Consider the following 19,468-nt stretch of genomic DNA (forward strand, 5'->3'; position numbering starts at 1 on the left):
TTTGTCCATGTTGGCTTCAGACCTTGATCCTCCTGATCTCTGCCTCCTGAGTAGCTAGGATTATAGGCATGAGCCACCTGTGCCTGGCCCTGGAATCATTTTTTAAACACTCAGAAACTCCCATATCTTCAAATTGTTCTATAAGCAAAAGTTCTCTAAGAGGTCTAACTTGGAAGCTACTCTGAGACTCCAGCTAAGTGGCAAGGGATCTCACTGATGAAGAGACACACTTGTGACTGTGGGTTTCATGTCAAAGTGACCAACATCATTACAGGCAAGGTGCCAAGCCTTTTTCTGTTTCAGTTCTTACATCTTCAAATTGGAGAGAACTGAAGCTGGAGCCATGGCTCGAGTGTTGAGTGCTTGCCTAGAAAGCACAAGGCCCTGAGTTCAAACCCCAGTACTGAAAAAAAAGCCAAAATGGCGAGAACTGACAAAGTGAATGCATTAAGGTGAATAGCAAAGAGTCTTGCTCGCAGCACCAAAAAAGATTTGCTGTTATTGTTCTTCTGAGAAAGAATAAGTAAAGGTTAGGCAGAGGGCCTAGCATAAATAAAAGTCCTGCGACAGAGATGTTGGTATGCATTGCCCAGTGAGTACCCTCTGCTTTCTCCATCACAACAGGTTAGAGACCTGCTTGTTTAGTCTCTCCACCCAAACTTGTGCCACCTGCTTATGTCACCATTTTCTTGAATGCCTCCTAGGACCACATGAAACTGACAAAGCTATTAGGCCCTAAAGCTGGAATAGAAAATGTAAACCTAGTTGTATGATTTCTCCACTTTGTCAGTTTGTCAGTGGCTCCTAACAGCCTTCATAGGAAAGTGTGACCACAAAGCAAGCTATTAACACTGGCTGGAATGTCTGGCACAGGTAGACGTCTACCCTGCTATTAGTCAGACAGACATTGACACAGCCTTTCCCAACAGCAATTCTCTAGTATGTATTAAGAGCTTTTGAAATATCTGAGAAAATGTTTAGAAAATCAGAATTACACATACAAAGATTATAATAGTATCACTTATACTAGCAGAAGGGAAAAGTCCAGTTATACAATCATATTTGGTAACAGGAAAAATGTTCATAATATGTTGAAATCTTTAAAGCAGATTAGGAATAATACCCCATTTTTGTTAAGTGAATATACATACACAAATGTAACACACACAGGTATATAAATAAAGATATGTGTCCAAAAGGTAAATACTAACTAGCAAGGTCATCTCTCAACAATGGGCATTTATAATCATAAGAGATTTATTTGTTGTTGTATATGAACAGTTTTGATGTGAGAAATACTTTTTATATAATGTGAAGCTAAAAAAATGTATATAGCTGGTATGATCTCACATATGTAAAAAACCTGATTCATTGAAGAAAAGCCAACTGTTTATATGCTGCTGGTAGCCATACAAATTGCACAGCCTCTATGCAGAGCAACTGAGCAAGTTCTAGAAAAATTATGCTTGATCCAGTATTTGCACTTCTACTAATTTACAGTATAGATTTACTCCACATGCCTAAAGAGGTATGTCAAGGATGGACATTGAAACACAATTTTTTAGCATACTGGGGTTTGAATTGATGGCCTTGCACTCACTAGGCAGGTACTCTGCCACTTCAGCCATGCCCGTAGTTCTTTTTACTTTAGTTATTTTTTAGATAGAGTCTCACTTTATACCCTGGCTGGCTTGACCACAATCCTCCTAGTCACACTTCCCATGTAGGAGGGATGACAGGCATGCATCGCCGTACCCAACTTTTGTTGGTTGAGATAGTGTCTCTCAAACATTTTTCCCAGGCTAGTCTCAGACTTCGACCTTCCTAATCTCCACCTCCAGAGTAGCTAGGATTACGGGTATAAGCCACTGCATCTGGCCGAAACACTGCATCTAATAGTAAATATTGAATTGGTGTAAATGTCTCTCAATTGAGGATTAAATAAATTGTGAGTGAACCAATAGAATAAAATATGATAAAACTATTTTTTTAATTAGGCAATTCATTGATATACAAAGATCTCTTAGTCATATGACAAAAACAAGATGGAGAACGGTGTTAGAGAATGCAACAGGTGTTAGGGAAAATTATCTTTCAACATCCATGTGCTTAAGCAAATATAAAAGTTATCCCTGGCAATAGAGCACGTCTTTGAAGAAGGGACCTGGAGCCGTGCATCATGGTACACACCTGTAATCCCAGCATATAGGAGGCTAAGGCAAGAAGATCACAAGTTGGAGTCCAGCCTGAGCTACTTAGCAAGGTCCTGTCTAAAAAAGGGAAGGGGGTAGACTGGATGAGAGAAAGAGAATGGATTCCTTCTATACATTTTGAATCCTGTGCCCTGTACATATATTTACTATTTAAAATACTTTTAGATTTTAGAGGTTAGAATGATGCATAGAATTACATTGCTTCTGGATGGTAAGATTTGAGAATTATTTTCTGCTTCTTTTGTTTTACTGTCTCTTCCTACTTTTAAAAATACAGTAAAAGTCTAGGAGGGAAATTTAAAATAACTAGTGTTTTTATTTACCGAATGCCTAGTTGATGGCACTTGAGGGCAAACTTCCACTCCCACTCCATTCTCAGCACCTTCTTTGAGCATCACAGCTGCTGGGTGGGGGCACCTGAGAGAAGAGGACAGTGCCAGAAATAGCCCGCCTTGCTGCCAGGAGAGAGCCAAGGGACAGCCTCCCAAGAGGGAAGAAAGCCCTCAGGCCATAAGGGCAGGCACAGGCAGTGCTTTGGTGTGAAAGGTGCCCTCCAGTGCAGTGCAGTCCTGGAGATACTTGTCTAACAATAGTAAAGTGTCGTTGTGCAAATTATCTAAAGGTAGCCCTTCCTCCAGACAGCACATTCCGTGTCCACTATAGCCTGGTGCCAGCTGCCCTTGTGTAATTAACCACCACCTAAACTAGGAAGCAGCCCGAGTCCTGGAGCAAAGATCAGAATCTCATGGTTCTTGCTCCAGCATAGAGGATTGAAAGTTCCAGCCTGCCTGGCTACACAGTGAGACCCTCTGTCAAAAAACAAAAGAAAATGAAGAAGAATTTTTGTACCATGTACATAAGGAACCCAGTAAGGTTTCTGGGAAAAATAGAAAAAGAGATTCCCCCACCCACTTGATGCAAAATAAAAAAATATCCTTAACTAAGAATCCCCTGAAGGGCTGTATTGTCTTGCTTAGAGTCCTCATTGGAAGTGGAGCTGCTAAAGTGGGGAGAGGGTTACCTTCATGTCAGACAGACCTACACACAGTTCCCCACCCGCTCCTAACAGCAAAGGGCTAATAGCCATTTCTCAACCTAGCCCAGAAGAGCAGGAAGTGCCAGGTCTCCTGCCACTCACCATTGGCCACTACTCAAGAACTATGATCCATGAAGGAGAGAAAAACCCAAAATCAACTAGACACCATACAAAAGGGGACCCCTTCCCTGAGGAGGCTCAGAGGGAGGGGATTCCATTCTCTGGAACAGGCAGATCTTACTGAAGCACGAATTAAAGGAAGAGACTTTGTCAAAAACCACAATGAAAACTCCAGCACTGGTCCAGGCAAAAAAAAGGATGCTCTCTTGATAGGCATCAGTGGCTCATGCCTGCAATCCTATTTATTCAGGAGGCAGAGATCGGGAGGATCAAAGTGTAAGGCCAGCCTTGACAAATAGTTCAAAAGACCCCATCTCGAAAATACCCAACGTAATAAAAGGGCTGGTAGAGTGACTCAAGTGGTAGAGTGCGTTCCTAGCAATTGAGAGGCCCTGAGTTCAAAACCCCAGTACCACCAAAAAAACTTTCAGACAAAAATCTAGGTACACAAGATTAACTCAAAATGGATCAAGGATCTTAATATCAGACCCCAAACTCTTAAGTTGATACAAGAAAGAGTAGGAAATACTCTGGAGTTAGTAGGTATAGGTAAGAACTTTCTCAATGAAACCCCAGCAGCACAGCAACTAAGAGATAGCATAGATAAATGGGACCTCATAAAACTAAAAAGCTTCTGTTCATCAAAAGAAATGGTCTCTAAACTGAAGAGAACACCCACAGAGTGGGAGAAAATATTTGCCAATTATACATCAGACAAAGGACTGATAACCAGAATATACAGGGAACTTAAAAAACTAAATTCTCCCAAAACTAATGAACCAATAAAGAAATGGGCATGTGAACTAAACAGAACTTTCTCAAAAGAAGAAATTCAAATGGCCAGAAAACACATGAAAAAATGCTCACCATCTCTAGCAATAAAGGAAATGCAAATTAAAACCACACTAAGATTCCACCTCACCCCTGTTAGAATAGCCATCATCAGCAACACCACCAACAACAGGTGTTGGCGAGGATGCGGGGAAAAAGGAACCCTCTTACACTGTTGGTGGGAATGTAGACTAGTACAACCACTCTGGAAAAAAATTTGGAGGCTACTTAAAAAGCTGGACATCGATCTACCATTTGATCCAGCAATACCACTCTTGAGGATATACCCAAAAGACTGTTACTCCAGAGGCACCTGCACATCCATGTTTATTGCAGCACTATTCACAATAGCCAAGTTATGGAAACAGCCAAGATGCCCCAGCACTGGTGAATGGATTAAGAAAATGTGGTATCTATACACAATGGAATTTTATGCAGCCATGAAGAAGAACGAAATGTTATCATTCGCTGGTAAATGGATGGAATTGGAGAACATCATTCTGAGTGAGGTTAGCCTGGCTCAAAAGACCAAAAATCGTATGTTCTTCCTCATATGTGGACATTAGATCAAGGGCAAACACAACAAGGGGACTGGACTATGAGCACATGATAAAAGCGAGAGCACACAAGGGAGAGGTGAGGATAGGTAAGACACCTAAAAAACTAGGTAGCATTTGTTGCCCTTAACGCAGAGAAACTAAAGCAGATACCTTAAAGCAACTGAGGCCAATAGGAAAAGGGGAACAGGTACTAGAGAAAAGGTTAGATCAAAAAGAATTAACCTAGAAGGTAACACCCACGCACAGGAAATCAATGTGAGTCAATGCCCTGTATAGCTATCCTTATCTCAACCAGCAAAACCCCTTGTTCCCTCCTATTATTGCTTATACTCTCTCTACAACAAAATTAGAGATAAGGGCAAAATAGTTTCTGCTGGGTATTGAGGGGGGGGAGCGGGAGGGGGCGGAGGGGGTGGGGGCAGGGGGGAGAAATGAACCAAGCCTTGTATGCACATATGAATAATAAAAGAAAAATGAAAAAAAATCTAGGTACATCTGTAAGTGACAAAGCCTAAAAACATAAGGATGAGCCATACACCATAGTCCAGGCAAAAAGAAGAGAAACACCATAAATCTAGGCCAATTCAAATATGACATCAAAAAGCAGTAAAATGGACAAAGTTGGATATTTTATACAGTAACAGGCTCATTCCATGAGATGACATGTAGTAAAGGTCACAGTAGCCAGACACATGAAACAAAACCTCCTAGAAATATAAAATCTCTATTAAAAGCCACAGTAGGAGGCTCTAATGTTCTGAACAGCATTTAATTTGACAAACTGACTTTTTTTTTTTCGGTGGTACTGGGGTTTGAACTCAGGGCCTCATGTTTGCTAGGCAGGTGCTCTACCACTTGAGCCACTCCGCCAGCACTTTTTAGTGTTGACTATCAACTTCTTATGAGATAGAATATCTATAAAAGCCCATTTATTGGTAACTGAGAAATTCTTAATAGATATCAGTTACTTCCATATTGCAGTCCATATTGTGATCAAAACCAAATAACATGCCAATAAATAATAGTTACCAAATTGGGGGGAAACAGCCCTACTTGGAAATAAAGAAATTCCTACTAAATAATTCCTAGCTCAAAGAGGAAGTCAAAACTGACACTACAAATTATCTAGAAAACAATAAAAGTTCCATTTTATGTAATTTATTTAGGTAAGTTGTCTTTTTTTTTTCAGTCAGTGAATATTTATTAAGCTCGTAATAAATTGGACAGAGCTACAAAATGGGCTTCTGCCTTCTGGGTGCAATTCACAGCACCCACCCGGGATCAATGCCTTGCCATTTCTCCTCGGCTGGGTTCTGTTGTATAGCGGTAGAAAATGGTGGATAGCACAGGTCACAGCTAACGGAGATTTTGCTTTGTTTTAAAGATAACACAGTTGCAGACTCATTGCTTTCTGTGGAGGTGCTGATCTGATGTGTGGCCTCACTAGTTTCATCCACAAAGCTGGAGGTGGCCATCTTGACATCAGTAGAGAATTCAAAAGTTTGTGTGTCCCACTCATACGCCTCTGAGTTTGCAGTCTGCTGTGGGTCTGTGGTTGAATCTCCATCTATGGTTACCTCTACAGCAGTGCTTAAGACCACTTCACAGGTGATCTCCACATAAGTTGGAAACTCTGGCTCACCAGTTGAGTCTAGTTCACTGGTTGAGTCTAGAGGAGCTGGGGGTGGTGTGGGGAAAGCCACAGCCAGGGCACACAAGGCGGAGAGGATCAGGACTTTGCAGAGCATGGCCAGGGCAGAAGGGAGAGAACAGGAGGCATCAGGTGGGCAGACAGAAAGCCAGGTAAGTTGTCTTAAATGCTTTTATTTTTTAAGAATATTGAAAATAAGTTAGCTGCAGGAGTCAATATAAGGAAATCAGCAATATACACCACAGGAAGAGGGATTTGATACAGATAAAAGGCACTATAAGTGGAAAAAAAATAGTGGAAAAGAAAGTAAATTTCCTTTAAAAAATGAAATAAGTCAACACATGGAAACTCTAGTTAAGAAAAAGAGAAAACAAAAGTACAGTTATGCCGGGCACCAGTGGTTCATGTCTGTAATCCTAGCTACTCAAAAGGCAGAGATCAGGAGGATCGCAGTTCAAAGCCAGCCCAGGCAAATAATTCGAGAGACCCTATCTCAAAAAATACCCAACACACAAAAGGGCTGGTGGAGTGGCTCAAGATGTAGGCCCTGAGTTCAAGCCCCAGTACTGCAAAACAAATAATAAAATAAAACAAAATAGTGCAGTTATTAATACAGAATGGATAAACTGCCACAAAGTGAAACACTGAAAAAATTATACGCAAGTCCAGGGCAACAATATAGGAACTCTAGAGGAAATAGATGATTTCCCAAGAAAATATCTCAATACCACAAAACCCTAGCACAATGTAATACATAGGGTCCAAACATTTCAATCCCATGAAAAGGTTGCATTATTGCAATATTACTGAAAACCAGCTCTTCTCTCCCAGGGACTTGCATCTGCATCAAACACGTGCACGCATGACCTGCAGGTGGCACTGCCCAGCTCGGATTTCCTGTAGCAGTCAGTGTGTGGCATTCTCGTCTGAAAGAAACCTGTGCTGTGAGGCTCGGGACAACCTAAATGTCTGGGGCAGGGGCAGGAGGAAAGAGAGACGAGAGCCAGGGTTTGTACAGGTTGGACCCTGGACTACCAGTGTCTCCTTCCACCAGACAGCTTTGGACTGCTCCATTTGTTGAGTCCTTCCAAAGGAAAAGATACTAACATTAAACCGGACAAGTCCTAGCTAGATGATCACTTTCAGGTGAATGCCTTCCCAACCCTTCACCCCAGGAAGAGCTTCAGCCTGTCACCATTTGAGAACAGGGATTAGTCAGGAAACTGGTGCCCACCACAATGGCTGGACACTTTATTAAGGAGATTTTTACAGGACTAAAAGGTACTCTTAAAAAGGTGAAAGTCACTAAGTAATCCCAGCACTTGGGAGGTAGAGGCAGGAAGATCACAATTCCCAAGTCACCTGGGGGTACAAAATGAGTTCAGACCTAATCTGGGCTACAAAGCAAATCCCTGTCTCAAAAACAAATCAAACAATGCAGGGTGCCAGTGGCTCACGCCTGTAATCCTAGCTACTCAGGAAGCAGAGATCACAAGGGTCGCAGTTCAAAGCCAGCCCAGCCAAATAGTTCATGGGGCCCTATTTTTAAAAAACCCTTCACAAAAAAAGTGCTGGTGGAGTGGCTCAAAGTGAAGGCCCTGAGTTCAAACCTCAGTACCACAAGAAAAAAAACAAACAAACAAACAAAAGATAAACCCAGTAATCATAGGAGAACTAAAAAGACAATTGCAATAGATTTACTAATTTAAAAAGGTTCCCAGCTTAGATGGGTTTACTCCTGTCTAAAGATAATTCCAATGTAATTTAAAACACAAAATAGAAACTCTCTGATTCAGATGAAATACAATGTTCCACAAAAAAAGAAAATCACTGACAAATTTTGTGAATATAGATGCAAAAATGTTTTTAAAAAATAGCAAATTGAATTCAACAGTACATCAAAAGAATCCCTAGTTGATGACCAAGTAGGGTGTTATTCCAGGAATGCAAGAATGGTTCCACTTTGGGAATTCCATCAACCTAATTCATTCCATCAAAAAATCAAAAGGAAAACCTTATTATTTTACTCATAGATGCTAAAACTGCTAAGTCAACAAGCCAGAGATGCAGGGCATCCTCCCTCATCATAACCCACACTATGTTGAGGGGCAAGCTCACAAAGTGAGAGAGAACAATAAGACAGGCACCGGAGGCTCACGCCTGTAATCCTAAAATACTCAGGAGGCAAGAAGATCGGAGGCCAGAGAATCGTGGTTCGAGACCAGCCCAGGCAAAAACTGAGAACCTGTCTCTAAAATACCCATTACAAAAAAATAAAAGGTTGGTGGAATGGCTCAAGTGGTTGATTGCCTGCCTAGCAAGCTTGAGGCCCAGGTTTAACCAAAAAAAAAAAATTTTTTTAATTAAAACTCAAGCCAGGCATGGTGGTACACACTTGTAATCCCAGCTACTCAGAAGGTGGAGACAGGAAGATGAAGGTTCAAGGCCAGCCCTGGGAAGTTAGTGAGTGGGAGAGCCTGTCTGAGAAACTAAAAGCAAAGGACTGGAAATGTGGCTCAAGTGATACAGTACAGCAACCGTGAGGCCAAGCGTAAGGTCCTGAGTCCAAACCACAGTACCACAAAAAAATTTTTTTTCACTCTACAAAGAGAATATCTGCAAAATATGACAAAGGATTACTATGTTTAAGATAATAAAGAACTTCAAATATAAATGTATTAATAATTCATTTTTTTAATAAATGGCTTTAAAAATAAAAGGACATAATCAACTGACAAGACAGGAAATAAAATGACCCCAAAACATAAAAAAAGGTACTGAATCTCAGGTGATTACAGTAAGGGACTTTTTATTTTTTTTGGCAGAACTGGGGTTTGAACTCATGGCCTCACACTTCCCAGGCAGGCACTCTACTGCTTTAGCCACCCCACCAGGCTCGCAAGTAATGGAAGTTTTTTACATGAAACTTTTTTGACCAAGAGTGGTGACAATTAAAAAGACTGATAACATCAGATGCTGGTGAGGTCACTCTGCTGTACTGAGGACTGGTGCCCATTATATGCTGGTGTTCACTTTCTGAAGGCAACTAGATTTTTTATTATTTTCTTTTTGAGACAGAGTCTTGCTATGTTGTCTAGGCTGATCTTGAACTTGTTATGTGGCCCAAGCTGGACTCTTAATTTGTGGTCCTCCTATCTCAGCCTTCAGAGATGGGATTACAAGTGTGTACTGCCATACCAAGCAGTACAGAAGGGTTTTTTAAGATTTAAAATATGCTTAGCCTTCAACCTGCCAATTCCATTTCTGTGTTCTCATATGATACCCATGCATATAAAGAATTATGTAAAAGAATGTTCATTAGCTGGGGGTGGTGGCATATGCCTGTACTCAGGAGACTAAGGCAAGAGGATCGTAAGTTCAAGGGCAACCTGCTCTAACAGTGAGACCCTGTCTAAAAAAAACAAAACACACAAAAGAGCAAAACAAACACAAAAGTATGTTTATTGTCAACATTCTTTGTAATAGAAAAACCTGGAAACAGCCTAATTTCTGTGAAAAAGAATGGTTACATAAACTATATCTGTATCATGCCATTTTATGTAAATTAATGAGGACATGTACATTGATAAGAAAAGATTTTTTTTTTCCCTTAGTACTGGGGGCTTGAACTCAGGGCCTACACCTTGAGCCACTGCACCATCCATTTTTTTGTGATGGGTATTTTTGAAATAGAGTCTCGTAGAACTATTTGCCCGGGCTGGCTTTGAACCACAGTCCTCCTGATCTCTGCCTCCTGAGTCGCTAGGATTATGGGCATGAGCTACTGGCGCCCAGTTAGAAAAGATCATTTTTAAATAAGAAATGCAAATGGCAGAATAAATTATGTAATTTATGTTTCTACCACATATTTATTTTGGGTACTGGATATCGAACCCAGGGCTTGGGACATGCTAAACATACACCCTACCACTGAGCTACACCCCAGCTTCACCATTTATTTATTTACAGGCAAAGTCTTGCTATGTTGCCCAGGCAGGACTTGAACTCCTGTACTTAAGCAATCATTGAATCTCAGTTTCCTGAGTTGCTGGAACTATAGACATGAGGCACCACTCCCTCCTGCCATTCATGTTTTTAAAAGATACACAAAACAATGCACTTTTACATATAATATTGCAATAGGAAAGGTAAATCTGAGATCATAATTCATGTCTTGCCTGCATAAAAATTTTAAATACCTGGAGTTCTGACCATGGAAATCCATTTCCTGTGTGTTGCTCAACTCCTTCCAACCTCAGTGTGAATAAGGCTGTCAGCCAAGGGCTGACAGTGACTCTGGCTGGGTGATAACTGCATGGGACTCCAGCCCAGCAAGTCAAGGAACTGGCCATCTTTATTTCTTTTCTCTGTCCCTTTTCCTATTTTCTAGTTTAGAAATCGTCTCATGATTAGTCTTCCCAAAGCAAAGAGCAAATGTTTATTAAGCATTTACCACTGTGTATATTTTCAGTACTTGGTAATGAAAACAATGTTTTAGGAAAGTTAATCTGATTGAAATATGAAGCAAGGAGAGAGGGAAGCAAGGACCAATGAAAACACTGCATTATACTATGGCTTTATTCATCTTACTTAAAGCTGTTCTAACTTCCCAATGACCATAAAATAAAAGCCAAATTCCTAAGACTAAAGCCTGGGACTGTCCCGGATCTGGTTTCAGACCTTTCTGGTCCATCACTTCCTCCCATCATCACAAGCCTCCAATTCAGGACATGCCGGTGTCTCTATTCACAGTTACTTCTCCTGCCTTGCCTAGCATACATGAGGTCCTAGGTTCAATCCCCAGCACTGCCAAGAAAAAAATTTTAAAAGGTAAAAATAAACTCAAAGTTACTGTTCACCGGGGACACAGCTTCACTTCCGCAAGATGAAGAATTGTGAAGGTGGTTAGTGATGACGGCTGTCCAGCAGTCTGAATGTACTAATGCCCCAAACTATACATTTAAAAAGTGGCTAAGCTCCACTTTATGCTACATGTACTTGCCACAATTAAAAAGAAAAATACTAGGACTGGTGCAGTGGCTCAAGTGGTACATCACCTCCCTAGCAAGCAGGAGGCCCTAAATTCAACCCCTGTTACTACCAAAAGAAAACCTGTGATTGAGCTCAGAAGGATTTTGGTTCAAGGCCAAACCAGGCAAATAGCTTGCAAGACCCTAACTCCAAAATAATTAGAGTGAAATATACTGAAGGATGGCTCAAGTGGAAGAGCGCCTGCTTTGCAAATACAAAGCCCTGAGTTCAAACCCCAGTCCCACCACCCAAAAAAAACCTCTTAAAAACCAAACAAAAAGACTCACATCATAAAGTCTTCCTGAACTAGCCTTGTCTCCTCTGAACTCCTAGAACTCACATCTTCACAACTCACATGCACTGTGATCATTCATCATCTCACAGTTGTAACTGCTCTTCATTTATCTTATCCCTTCTTCCTAATTTGGCTACAAGCATCTTGACAGTGCTCAATAAATACCTGTGATATGACAGGCCTCAGGGGCAAAAATCAAAGTTCAAAGGAAATGAGGAACCATAGCAACTACATTAATGTTAAAAATATTTATTTTCTAAAAGATCACACAAAAGTTGGCGAAAAGAAGGAAGAGGATCAACTATTCTATGTCAAAATTTGAGCTGAGGAAGAACAAAGAGCTGCCTAACGAAACTGGTAGCCAGAGCAAACTGGAGAAACCAAAGGCCAGTCACATCAGGGCACCATCAAGGTGTCACAGGGCCTACGGACCTGCTGACCCCACTCATCCTCCTTGTCAGGAAGGCAGAAGCTCACTCTTTCGACATGTTCTTGATGGTCTTGTGCTCCTTCATGGCCTTCTCCCAGTCACTGCCATTGAACTCTTCAGTGACCACACTCCGTACAGTGCCCTCATCCAGGCAGTGTGGGGCAATTCCTAGGGGCAAGTGGCACAGAGAAAACAGAAATCCCAAGCAAGGATGAGATCAGAGACTATATTGACTTGGACAAATCCCTGTCAGCATTGTCAGCTGACACTCCAGCTTAAGACCTTAGTTTGAGACTGATGTTGCAGCCTGCTGTGCTAAAAAGGTCCTGGTTATGGCTTATGACTTCAGCCTTCTCGTTCATGGTCCTCACCTGCCAAATGGAGACCAGTGGCTGGACATCATTCAAAAACTAAGAGTAAAAGATAGTAGAAAGATGGCTTTGCACAATCTCTTAACCAGCAGCCTGAAGAATTCTCAGGCCTTTCCTGTGTTTAGATGAACTTTCTAAGAATTAAATACATTTCTGTTTCACAGGTTTGTTTTGGTTTTGGTTTTGGTTTTTTTTGGTGGGACTGGGGTTTGAATTCAGGGCTCTGCACTTGCAAAGCTGGTGCTCTACCATTTGAGCCAAACCTCCAGTCCGTTTTGTTCTGGTTATTTTGGAGATGGGGGGTCCCGTGAACTATTTTCCTAGTTGGCCTCAAGTCTCAATCCTCCTGATCTCGGCCTCCCAAGTGGCTAGGATTAGAGCCATGAACCACTGACGCCCAGCTGCAAGAATTTTATACTTCTCATAACCCGTTCTTGTTCCACAAGACAGGCAAGATGTGGCAGATGAGGAGCCAATAGGACCAACTCAAGAAATGGAGTGAGGAGGGCCAGAGTGGTATCAACCCCTCTCCCAGCAGACAAATGACAACACAGTCACAGCTGCCCTCACAGCTCCAGAGGCTGTGTCCACACAGGGACATTGTCAACCTCTGGTTTCCCTTCACTTCACACTGCACTTAGTATTATTCCAAAGAACTGCCTTAGGACAGTTCCCACTCCCTACCCAAGCAGGACCTGACGAAGGCCTTAGAAGTTCTCCTGCTGCTTTTTTTAGCAAACTTCATTAATGTATTTATTCATTCATTCTTGGGCATTGCTGGGGATCAAAACCCAGGGCCTCACACATGCCAGGCAGGTGCTTTAATGCTGAGCTACATCCCCAGCTCATAATTTTTTTTTTAAATGCTATTAGCAATAGTCCTCATTCTTGCCTCCTTTACTCCCTTTATCCCAGTCATCATTCCAGCAGCCTCTCCAGGCCCATAGGCCATCAGTGTCCTCCCCCAAGCTCTGCAGCACCAGTGAGCGAGAACCATGACCTCAAACAAAGACTTTACCATATGGGACTCAGGGATTTATTCTACCACAGGAAAAGAGCTGTGACAAAGGGCACTGTTCTTCTAACACATGCCTGTGAAAGCGCCTGGCCAGGCAGGAGGCATGCCAAATACACCAGTTCCCTCCCATCCAACCAGCCCTTGAACCAGAACACCCCAGGGTCTCTCACCAACATGAGCTTGCAGTCCACTCCCTTTACTCACCGAAGCCTCCAGGGTTGGAGCGGGGAGTATAGAAGCTCTGAACACCGCATCTCTTACAGAAGGTATGCTGGGCTTTGTGCGTGTTGAACGTGTAAGTGGTTATGCTCTCAGCTCCCTAGGTGAACATAAACAAATGGACTTTCTCTTTTTACAGAGATTATATTTTATGTTATTTTAAAAGTAAGTCTTTTAAAAAGATGAATGGGGAGAGCCTTTCTATATGGCTCCTGGAATTCTGAAGACAGGTTCCATTTCTCAGAAAAGACTGGAAGCTTTTTTTTTTTTTCCTGTGGTACCGGGATTTGAACTCAGGGCCTACACCTTGAGCCACTCCACCAGCACTTTTTTTTGTGATGGGTTTTTTTTGAGATAGGGTCTCATAAACTATTTGCCCAGGGCTGGGTTTGAACCACAATCCTCCTGATCTCTGCCTCCTGAGTAGCTAGGATTACAGGCGTGAGCCACTAGCACCCAGCAAGACTTGGAAGCTTCTTGAGGAAGGGACCATCCACACTACCCTGAGACACATCACTGTGCATGACCACCCATGGCTCTTCTTAAGTCAACTGCACTGGAACAATCCAGCCACAAACCTTTCTTAATCTACGACAAGACGGAATACCCTGTCCAAGTCAGGGAGTAAAAATGCCAGCTTCTCAGGGGAATGACTGTCCCTGTCCCCATACAGCATTGCTCAAGGTCTTAAGAAAACTACTCACTGTACTTGAATTAATGTACAAAGGGCAAGCTAGGAAAAAAAATCTTTGCTAGACGTCATAAACAAATGGCTAATTTCCTTAATGGTTAATTTCTTTAATGGACAAATAGGAGAATGGGCAAAGGACAGAGAGTTCAGAGAAAAGAAAAAACACAAATCTCTCTTTAAATGTAAAGTGGTGCTCACAGTAATGAACTGCAATGAGATATTGTTCACTGTCAGATGGAAAAAAATAAAATAAAAAATCTGGGTTGGGAGTGTGAGGCCCTGACTTCATATACTAGTACCACCAAAAAAAAAGGGAAAAAAATAAATTTTCAAAAAATCAAAAAGGTGATTAACCACAGGATTGATGGGTACGTAGAGAAACAGTACGGCGCTGTTTAGAAGTACAGGTGGAAAAAACAACATGTCTATCAACAGAAAACTGGCTCAAGCTATTGTGGACACTCATAAAATGCAGCATTCTGCAAAGTTGGAAGAGTGACTGCTAGTGCTAAGAAGAGGCAATCTCCAAGGTTACAAAGTATAAAAAAAACAAAAAAAAAAGGTACAAAAAACAGACTGGGATATAGCTCTGTGGTAAAGTATGTGCTCAAGGCCCTGGGTTTTATCCCCAGCACCACTCAGTAAAAAGGCTGATACAGTATACTACTATTTCTATTTTGTAAGAAAGGATATATAGTTGTATGTGCTTTTATATACATATAAACATTTGAAGAAGTATCCAAGAAACTGTGATTTTCCTCCAGGGAGGAAAATTGTGCAGCTAAATGGTAGGGGTGAGGTTTCTTATCACTGCTACACCTTTTTAATTTTTTTTTTCACTTAAGCAGTTTTTAATGAAAGATTACTTTATCTTTCATCTTCTCAATTGTTTCTTCCTTATATTTGCCCTTTTCCTTTCCAACTTGGCGAGATTTGGCTTTCCGTTCCAGGACCTTTGTGTGGGCTTTGTCCAGTTTTAGCCTTGTGTAACCACCTTGCTGGGGTGAACGTCCACATGGCCAGTTGTGCCACTGCACCTGTTCAGTGTAGATGGCATATGTCTTCCGGTAAACCTTTGGCCTTTACAGTGCCCTCGTACAACCCAAGCGTCATCATGCTTTCGGAGGGCGTGGATTGTACTTCTGTCTCTGCCCTTTGGGAAAAGGGGAGGCACAATCTTCCTGCACATGGGGACAGTGCACTGGAATGCCTTTTATGTTTTTTGCTTCAGTTAGAAGTCACAAAGGGATTGAACTTCATTTTGGCCACTGCCACTTCAGCAATGGCCACAAAAGGGAATATGCCCCAACTACTAGGCACTACCCAACACTACAGGAGAAAAAAAGCCTGTAAACTCTGACCTTCTTACGTTTGATGGCGGTCCCGGGGATTGAACTCAGGGCCTCACACTTGCTAGGCTGGTGCTCTACCACTTGAGCCACTCCACCAGCCCTTTTTTGTGTTGGGTATTTTCGAGATAGGGTCTCGCAGACTATTTGCCCAGGCTGGCTTCAAAACACAAGCCTCCTGATCTCTGCCACCTAAGTAGCTAGCATTACAGGAGCAAGACACCAGTGCCTGGCTTTTGCTTTGTTTTAAACGATAGGGCCTCACAATGTTGTCAGGCTAGTTTAAATTCCTGGGCTCAAGAGAGCCTTCTGCCTCAGCCTCCCAAGCAGCTGTAAGTACAAGCACATGCTGTCAGGAGCTTCTTAAAAAACAACTCCCCAGAGAGGCTTTTCTCACTCCATGACCAGGACACCACAGAAGCAGCAAAGATAACTGCCGTGTAAGTGGTCCCAGACCATCCAGAGTTATCCCTCAGAAGAAATCATAAGATGCCTCACATTCTGCTTTACCTTATTTATTACTAGAGGTCACCCAGGAACACCCAGGTCCTCAAACTCTGTGCATCCATCATTCTGACCCCATATTCCCTGCTCCCCTGTAGAACACATGGCCTCTCAGCATCAAAATCTGCTCTATGCTAACCTTTTTGATCATTTCTTCTCACTTCTTGCCCAAGGAGGTATCACCAATGACCACCATATTGGTCACAATGGCCACATCTCTTGACCACTGGATTCTTCTTAACTTGGACTCTGTAGCATTCCTTCCATTTTAAAATATTTGCCCCTGAGGACACCACACTCTTCTGTTTTATCTCCTTCCCCACAGGCCATCCTCTTCCAGCCCTTTTGCTTCTCTTCCTCTTCTGTTCAGCTCTCAATAAATGTTGGTGGGCCCAGAGCTGTCCTCAGGCCTCTCCCTGCTCTGGCTACATCTTCCCAGCTGACTTCACATGGTCCCTAGCCCCAAACATCAGTCTACCAACAACTCCCAAGTGGTAGCTCCAACTCTGATCTCTCAGAACCCGCACTTTGTACATCCAGCTGCTCACTTCCCATCTCAGTATAAATGTTCAAAAGAGACCTTCATCCAAACTTGTTCAAAACACAACTCTTGATTCCACTACCCCACCTACCCACACGTGCTCGTCCCGTAGAATCCATCATCTCTGTCAGCTAGATGTGCTCAGGCCCACCATTTTGGATTCAACTTTGACTCCTCTCTCTTTTCCACATCTTCACATCCAATCCTTTCAGAACTCTGTAATACTGGTTCTTAAAGTGTGGTCCCCAGACTAGCAGCATTACCCTCATCTGGGAACTTGTAAAAATGGTAATGTCTGGGCCCCAGCCCAGACCTACAAAACAAGAAATGAGGCCCACAGTCTGGCTGATGTGCCCTCCAGGCACTTGTGCACACACTAAGAACGTGTGTCCATGTCTATAAGGTATCTGTTTTCTTTCCATGCCCGTGACTACCATCCCAATCTAAGCTCCACTACCTCTGGTGTGGCCTGCCCTCACTACCTCCTGCTTCCTGCATCCACACTCACCTCCTTTACAACCTACTCTCCATACAGTAGCCCTAGGGAGCTGGGAAACATTAAAATATTGAATCAGGCCTTGTCACTACCCGGCTTAAAATCCTCCATGGGCCTCAAACTACATAAAGCAGAAAATCTGCCTGCTTATCAAGTCCCACCTATCTCTCCAACCCTGTCTCAGGCTACTTTCCCCAACTCTTGTCCTATCAACCACCCACCAGCCACAATGGCTACTGTTTAGCTCCGCAACATGCCGCCCTTACCCACCACTGTCTTCATCATTCTGAGGAGATCACCACAGAGGGACTGTCCTTAGCCAATCCAAAGTAACCACCCAGTTATTCTCCATCATACCACTTGACTTTAATCTCTACATAGCACTTGTACTCTCAGACCTCTTTCTTTTTTATTTGTCTTCCCAGGAAAACAGTGGCTTTGTCTACTGTGTTAACTGCTATGTGTCAGTGGAACAATAGCTGGCACACAGGTACCCCATAAAAGTACTTAAATGGATGTTTTGTATTTACCTTAATACAAACAGAAAATTGCTCCTTCAATGGGTTGAAGACGAGGAAGAGAACAGTGCCCTACTGCACCAGGAAAAATGTGGATGAGCTGACCTAATGAGGAAGAAAACCCCCGAGCCCCAATTTCTGACCCCTGAGCCCAGGATTACACCTGGTGGTGTCTTCAGGCACCTTCCATCATGGGTGCTTAGAGAAAAAGCTGGGGGGTCGGGAGAGAACCACAGTCTTGAGCAGGCAATGGAAGACACATGTTGGTGTACTTCTGCCTTACAGGAAAGATGAGGGACAGGTATGGTACCCACTTGGCATACCTCCTCACCACCAGACAGTCACAGTAAGCAAGGTGTTCAAGGATCAAAGGGCAGGCAAAGAAAAGGAGACAAAGACGGGCTTGGTAGTTCATGCCTACAGTTCCTGCTACTTGGGAAGCTGAGGCAGGAAGACTGCTTGACCCTAAGAGCTTGAGACTAGCCTGGGCAGCATAGCAAGGAAAGACAGAGGTGGAGGTGGAGGTGGAGGCAGAGGCGGAGAACAGAAGAAAGAAAAAGAGAGAGAATGGAGAGATAGAAAAGAAGATAAACTGACCTACCACATTAAGGATTAAATCTCATCCTGGGGAAAGATCAAGACTAATGCCACCATCCACTTCCTAGGAAGCTACTGACCACCTACTCGACACCAAGCCCTAGCAGGCCAGGAGCCAGCTCAGACATGGAAAAAGGTGGGCCCCGCCCTGGAGGTACATGCTATCTTGCAAAGGAGACAGATGGTTACACCAAACTCCTGTATAGGCTCAGAGAAGCCAATGAGACCACAATGGGAAAAGTGGGAGCAGAAGATGGAATTAAAGCCCAGCTCCATCCCACATTATCTAGAATGTGCTAAAAGCCTTTTTTTTTTTTAATAAGTTTGTCTTTTCTGATTCAGAGTTTTGTGTTTTGTTTTGTTTTTCTCTTTGTATGTGTGTGTGGGACTGAGGCTTCATGTTTGCAAAGCACTTTATCACTTGAGCCACACCGGCAGTCCATTTTTTCCTCTGATTATTTTGGAGATGAAGTCCAGAGTTTATTTCTAAGAGAATCGATCCTAAAGAAAAATGTTCTAAATTGTCAGTCTTTAATAAGGAAGTTCATCACAGTGTTGTTTATAATTGGGAAAAAACTAGACTTGACCCTGAAGTTCACTGCTGCAAATACAGAGTGAAGGGACAAGTGAACTAGGAAACTGGCTGCACAGGAGGGGGAACTGGGGCTGGGGACAGTGGAGGGAGAACTTCTCACTAGCAATACACATAGCTCCTTCTACTTTGCAAACTCTGTACCAAGTACCAAAAACTCCCCAAAATGATATGAGCAGGGAGTGAGTTCAATGGCAGAGTGGTTGCCTAGCATGCCTGAGGCCCTGAGTTCAAAAGAAAAGAAAAAAAAGATATTATGTAAGTTTTCACTGGGAAATAATAAAAGTAGGTTATAAGACAGAAAGAATGGATATATCCTTTTCTTTTTTGAGACAGAGTCTCACTATGTTGCTATGTTCCCAGGGTGGGTTATATCCTACTTTGATAAAAATATATGACAAAAAA

At 42.5% G+C, this 19,468-nt stretch overlaps 2 protein-coding genes across 7 annotated transcripts in view; one reads left to right on the top strand and one right to left on the bottom strand.

Moving 5' to 3' along the window:
• Nucleotides 1–17,965, top strand: part of Pigl (phosphatidylinositol glycan anchor biosynthesis class L) — a 95,460-nt gene extending 77,495 nt beyond the window's left edge. For both annotated transcript variants that reach the window (XM_074046786.1, XM_074046779.1), the window contains one exon: nt 7,243–17,965. Coding sequence is in view for 1 of the 2 variants with exons in the window: in XM_074046779.1 (XP_073902880.1) it covers nt 7,243–7,314 (72 nt within the window). In the remaining variant the exon portion in view is untranslated. The remainder of the gene's footprint in view (nt 1–7,242) is intronic.
• The window catches only part of Cenpv (centromere protein V), a 61,929-nt gene that overhangs the window by 36,462 nt on the left and 5,999 nt on the right, over nt 1–19,468 (bottom strand). The window contains exons 4-5 of one of the 5 annotated variants that reach the window (XM_020172989.2): nt 13,761–13,875; nt 11,971–12,335 (exon numbers count right to left, since the gene is read on the bottom strand). The exons of 3 other annotated variants lie outside the window; for them this stretch is intronic. In XM_020172989.2, the coding sequence (XP_020028578.1) occupies nt 12,211–12,335; nt 13,761–13,875 (240 nt within the window). In that variant the 3' untranslated portion in view covers nt 11,971–12,210. Of the gene's footprint in view, nt 1–11,970; nt 12,336–13,760; nt 13,876–19,468 lie in introns of those variants that run through there. One more of the 5 variants, XM_074046770.1, reaches the window with a different exon arrangement.

The sequence above is a fragment of the Castor canadensis genome, chromosome 11 (genome assembly GCF_047511655.1).
Source record: "Castor canadensis chromosome 11, mCasCan1.hap1v2, whole genome shotgun sequence".
Classification (NCBI taxonomy): Eukaryota; Metazoa; Chordata; class Mammalia; order Rodentia; family Castoridae; genus Castor; species Castor canadensis.